The following is a 5,992-nucleotide window of genomic DNA, read 5'->3' on the forward strand; positions in this document are numbered from 1 at the left end:
TCACACCCAGGGCAGCACCAGAACCTGCTCCCCATGAAATGCCAGCTGCCCACCGTGGGGACACTGGAGGGGACCTGCCTGAGTGAGTGCCCCTCGCCCTGGGTGCTGCCGGGGAGCAGCCCAGGCGGGGTGTGCCTGTCCCAGGCCTTGCCATCCCCGCATAGAGAGCCACAGTGGGGCTTGGCGCAGCTTGGAGTGTGGGGGCACCTCGGAGAGACGGCTGCAGGGGCTTCTGCCTGTCTGCCTTGCCACCCCTGTCTCCAGGGCACTCTCCTCCTGAGGGGTGGGTGGCAGCAGTGAGGACAAGATGACTGGGCCATGAGGAGCCCCCCGACAGGGCAGCGGGGGCCTCGGGGGCTTTGTCAGGGGGACCCATGGCCGGCCCCCTGAAGTGGGGGCAGGTGGAGAAGCAGCTGGGAGATTTGTTGGGGTGGGAGGAGAGGGCTCCAGGCTGCGGGGAAGAAGGAAAGCCAGCAACACGACTGGAAAGTCCGAGCAGTGAATCACAAAGGGATGTGGTTGGGTGGCAGGCAGCAGTGCAGCGGTGCAAGCGAGTGACTCAGAAAGCATATGGTGCAGGGAGGCAGTGGCCGAGAAGGAAGTAGAATCAGTGAGCTGGACAGAGCTTGGAGACTGAGTGAGAGCCAAGGGCACGTGTCCGTGAAACAGGAGCGGCAGGGACTGTCCCCGGGCAAACCGCTCTGAGGTGGCCCTTGGCTCAGTGCTTTGCCTTCCCTGGGGACCTCACAGAGCTGCCTGGACAGAGGATGAGACTGAGACTTGGAGATGGCGATTGGGCATCTGGGGGAATACACCAGGACCTGCCCAAGGCCTCAGAGCAGGATGCCCGCCAGCTTCCCGCACAGTGACATGGGGGCTACGAGTGCCACCTGGGCTGCACCTCGCGCGCAGCAACAGCAGCTGCACATGGAGCACAGGTTCCCCTCCAGTCCCTGACACCCGTGAGGGAGGGGACCTAGCCCGCAGAGGGGTAGGTGTCCTCCCCAGGTCCCACAGTGGGAACAGGCAGGTGTCCCCTTCCCAGAGGTCCCAGCCCTCTGAGTCCTCATGGCAAAGTCCCCCACGGAGAAAGGAAGCAGAAATCACGTGGAAGCAGAGAGGGGTGGAGGCAGACCCAGGGGCTCCCAGAGTGGCTGGGGGGCTCTGCTGGGGTCTCTAAGCCCCCCACCCACTGGGCTTTCCCACATAGGATTGCTTTCCAAAGTCCTTCCGGACTCGGACACACCCCCAGGTCGCCTCCTGGGCTCTAAGAAGAGAAGTGGAGCGGAGGCCTCTCCCGGGACACCTGTTCAAAAGTCAGCAGGGCAGAGGGAGGGATGGAGGCCGGGCAAGAGTCGGGAGGCTGCCCATGAGCAGGAGGCAGCCTCGCTTGCACTGACAGCCTGGGAGCGGGGGCCCTACCAGGGCGGGGCCTGCCCAGTCTCCTCGCTGCTGCCAGGTGACTAGAGGGGCTGATCCGTCCCACTTGCCAGATACTTTACATATGTCTCCTTTTACTCCAGGAGCAACTTGGCCAGGGGGAGGGACAGCAGTTCCCCCACTTTACCATGTATAAAACTGAGGCCCAGAAAGTCACCAGCTAAGAAATGGCAGAGCCTGGGTTTGTCCTGGTGGCCTGGCTCCAGCCCTGTTCCCAGCCACCCTGCGACGGGCAACAAGCTCAGGCTGGTGGATGAGGGACGGGGTGAGGGCAGGGCCTCTCCGCTTCAGCACTACTGGTGTTTGCAGCCCTCTGTGTGGGGATTGCACTGGGCCCTGCGGGGTGTTGAGCAGCATCACTGGCCTTGACCCACTAGATGCCAGTAACACGTGCCCCTCAAGCTGTGACAACCCCGGACACCCCTGGACAGCGCCAGCTGTTTCTAGGGTTAGGCTGGTACCAGGTGGGACTCTCGAGTGGCCAGATGTGGTCCAGGATGGAGACCTGCGTGCAGTGGGCAGGAGAGCCGCATGGTGGATGGAGGCTTGTTTTGGGGTCTGGTGATTGTGAGCCACGTGCGGGCTGCTTTGGTGGACTAACTGGACCTTCTGGAGCCATTCCTGGCAACACCAGGGAGACTGGCATTAGGCTTAGATGTAGGGTGTGGGTAAGGTGGGGTGCGTTGGAAAAAGGATTTCGATGAGGTTAGGTTTGCTGAGCTGGTGGGTAGGATATACAGACGGACACACAGACACATGGTGAGACTCGGGGGTGAGGGCAGTCAAAGGGAAAGGCCTGGGCTTCCCCACGAGTCGTGCACATCTGCTTCAGTTAATTTTGGGTTAGTCTGGCTTCACGGTGGGGTTTCTAGACAATGTCAATCCTTCCAGATAAAAACCATCTTTAGGGGAAAAACCCTATTGTGTCTAGTTTGCTTCTAGAGCTACAAAGATGATTCTAATGGGGTCAAGGTCAAGTCCAACGTAGCCAGAGAGACCTGGCCTGGCCCCCTGGGGACCTCTGTGCCTCATCCAGACAGCTAATGGTGATGGTGGCCACAGAGTAGGGGGAATAGGTGGGTGCCTTATGTGTGTCCTTTTCCCTGAGTTGGCCCAAAGACCCTGACCAGTTGGTGTTAAAACTTTCACTAGTGCGGGGGAGGGGCAGAGCCTGTGAGGGGAATGCCCAGGGCCCCAGGCAGAAGTCATGGCTCCAGACCTGGGTGGGGAAGGGGGACAGAGGGCAGCCTTCCTGAGGCCCTGGTCTCTGGCCTGACCCCTGGACAGGGAGACCCTTCTCCTGGAGCCCCCCTGCCCCCTCCTTCCCATTTCCGAAGCCCCGGGGCCCAGGAGACACTCACTGCATGGCTGGGCCTGGGGGGCTCTCTCGGCGCCCATGGCCTTTCTGGTTAGCCCGGGACAGAAGTCATCATCGGGCGTGTACGAAACCGGGGTGAAGAGTTGTGGCTCTGTCCTGTCCTGATTTCCGTTAGACTAGTGGTGCCAGAGTCCTGGTGTGGGGTCAAAGCAGTTGGGAGGTTGTGAAGGGCAGGCCTTCCCTTCTCAAAAGCTAATTTTGGAAAATTAAAAGCATATATCAGAGCAGAGAGACTAGGACGAGGAACCCAAGTGCCTTCACTGCTTCACAGTTCGTGGTGTTTCATTTACATTTTCTCCCTCCCACACTGAATTATTTTAAAGCAAACCCCAGACATACGATTAGTTTGTAGTTAAATACTTTTGGCATGTTTCTGTAAAACAGGAGTTCGTAAACTTTTCTGTAAATATTTGAAGCCTTGAGGGCCACAGACTCCTTTTCGCCTACTCAACTTTGCCCTCCAAGTGGTGACAACATATAATTAAATGGGTATGGCTACGTTCTAACAAAACTTTATTTATAAAAACAGGAAGTGGGGCCTCAGTTTGCCAACCTCTGCTCTAACAGAACTTAGTTTTTAAAAAATGACACTACAATGCCTTGATCACATTTCAAATGTCATTAAATCGATGTCTACATTTCCCTGAATGTCTCCAAAAGTTTTTTTTAAAATATTTTATTTATTTTTGGATAGAGGGGAAGGGAAGGAGAAAGAGAGGGAGAGAAACTTTGATGTGTGGTTGCCTCTCATGCACCCACCAGTGGGAGCACAACTTGGCTTGCAACCCAGGCATGTGCCCTGCCTGGGAACTGAACTGGTGACCCTTTGGTTTGCAGGCCAGCAATCAATCCACTGAGCCACACCAGCCAGGGCTATGAATGTCTCCAAGTTTTCTTAACTGACATGAACCAAGATTCAAGTAAGAGCTTGCACTGCATTTGAGTGATATGGTCACTTTCAGTTCAGTGGTCTTGGGGTCTGTGTCCTCTGAGCCAGGGGTGTGTGATGTGACCTCACGACCCCAGGCCAGACCCAAGTCTGCAGGGTAGCGCAACAGCCTGGTGTCTGCCTCAAGGAAAGCTTGGTGGAACTCATGGGGTTGAACCAAGATGCGGGCAAGGTGTGGGGCGCCCAGGCAGGTCCCTATGTGAAGTGAGCAGTGCCCAGGTGAGAGCTGTGGGACAGGCACAGGGGCAGCTGGGAACAGTTCAGCCCCGCTGGGGGCTGGCCAGTGTCCAGAAGCAGACCTGGCTTCAGAGGGTGAGGGGTTTTGCTCTGAGGGAGTCCTCAGCCCCTGCCCTGGGTCCAGACTCTTAAAAGCTCATAGGCAGTTTTGAGGGAGTCGTGGTGTGCTGGAGCTGGCCGGTGCCAGTTCAGGAGTCTACTGGTTAATTCTCAAGATCTTTGGTTTTGATGTCAAGCCATTATTCAAAAATTATATTCACAATTTTGCTAAAAAAACAAAAACAAAAAAACCCCCAGGAATACTCTACATTCTTCACTTCCTAAGTATTTGCTTACATTTTACAATCATATCTGTAGAGCATGCATCAATTTCCTGAATTCGTGTTGGGTGACTCCAGGTTGGTGGCCTGAAGCTGGCCATGGCGGAACCACTCACACCGCAGGAACCAGGCACACGCTACCCGCCGGGGCTTCCCCGACCCTGGAGGCAGGCTGCTCCAAGCTGCTGGCCAGCACACCACAGCTTGGGAATCCCACTTCAACCCCGCCTAGGAGACTGAAGGCTGCTGTCCCTCAGGAAATCCCTAGTGGTTTCAAACACAGGATTGATCCCCTTGATGCCAAGCTGTGTCTGAGGCTGGGGCCTCATCCTGGGGAAGGGGCTGGGCCAATATTACCCCTGCCATTTGGGAGTTTGAGAAGAAAAGCCACAACCATCAATCCAATTGCCACTCATCCCTGACCAGGGAGAAGAAAGGCAGTAGCAGCTTACGGAAGGGAGATTCACCTTTCCTGGGTGGAGAGGAACTTAAGCAGAGGCCATTTGTCTGCACTGGCCAGGGGGCGCTCTGTGTTCTTCCTGGAAAGGGAAAGTGGAGTTACAATGGAGCAGGCACTGACAGGGTGGCACCCCATCTGCTGCTGCCCCTGCTTCAATCCTGGGAGCCCTTGAAGCCTACTGGGGCCACCACCCCCACGGTGCTGGAGCACAGGGGCCGTCCCCCCAGCATGGCCATTGTCTGATTTATTATAATTGCTTGTGTTCTTCAAAGTAGGGTGTCCATGATACTTGAGGGTGTGGGGAAAAAATGGAACATTTAAAAAAATGTTTTAAATACAAAATATTACAACTATAAGAAAGTTTTAATGTGTAAAATAATAGGTATATTATATACATTAGAAGTGCAGGTTCAAGAAATTTTTTTTTACGATTTATTTTTAGAGAGGGGTAAAGGAGGAAGAGAGGGAGGGAAACATCGAGGGTAACTCTCAGGACTCCAACTGGAGACCCGGCCTGGGACCAGGGACCTGACCAGGATTTGAATGGGCCGGCAACTTTTTGGTTTGCAGGACAGGACGATAATCCAACCCACTGAACCACACCAGTCAGGGCAGAAATTTTTTTTCTTCTGTCAGCTGTGTGGCCTCTGCCAGGACCTCCTACAGGACAGAGAAACATCATTTTTGTGACCCCGGAGGCCAGGTCAGGATCTATTATGTAGCAGGGGCTCCACAAATGGATGTCAAATGAATAAATGTGGGTAAAACATGAGCTACTCTTTACTTTCTAGGAGGACTCCAGGCCTGCCACACCGTCTTCTGGTGTAGGGAGGGGTCAGCTACGGGTCACAGATGAAGTCCAGGTTCACGGACTACACAAAGGCCAGTGCTGTAGGGGGTGGAGCTTGTGCAGAAGCCAGTGGGGTTGCTGGGGCCTCCCTCCACTCGTTTTATCTGGACGTCACTCCATGTGGCCCCAGCACACGCCTCTGACAGGCTCTCCCTTGTGCTCCTCTTCCACCATGAGCATCAGAGGACCCGGAGACTCGAACTGGCATGTACGTGAGTGTGTAAACAATAGGCTGCTCAGTATGCCTCATTTCTGAGTTCCAGGCACACAGCACCCCACCTCACAGTCTTCTGGAACCTGCTCTTTTTAACCCAGCTTTCTCCTTTTAAATTATCCATATTAACAGCAGCTCGTATTT

The 5,992-nt window shown here is 54.9% G+C and overlaps 1 protein-coding gene across 4 annotated transcripts in view; it reads right to left on the bottom strand.

Moving 5' to 3' along the window:
• The window catches only part of IL4I1 (interleukin 4 induced 1), a 34,797-nt gene that overhangs the window by 6,195 nt on the left and 22,610 nt on the right, over positions 1-5,992 (bottom strand). The window contains exons 2-3 of one of the 4 annotated variants that reach the window (XM_028529465.2): positions 4,792-4,863; positions 2,802-2,951 (exon numbers count right to left, since the gene is read on the bottom strand). The exons of 1 other annotated variant lie outside the window; for it this stretch is intronic. In XM_028529465.2, coding sequence (XP_028385266.1) covers positions 2,802-2,838 — 37 coding nt within the window. In that variant the 5' untranslated portion in view covers positions 2,839-2,951; positions 4,792-4,863. Of the gene's footprint in view, positions 1-2,801; positions 3,033-4,791; positions 4,864-5,992 lie in introns of those variants that run through there. 2 more of the 4 variants (XM_036012587.1, XM_028529461.2) reach the window with 2 other exon arrangements.

Source organism: Phyllostomus discolor, chromosome 12, assembly GCF_004126475.2.
Source record: "Phyllostomus discolor isolate MPI-MPIP mPhyDis1 chromosome 12, mPhyDis1.pri.v3, whole genome shotgun sequence".
Classification (NCBI taxonomy): Eukaryota; Metazoa; Chordata; class Mammalia; order Chiroptera; family Phyllostomidae; genus Phyllostomus; species Phyllostomus discolor.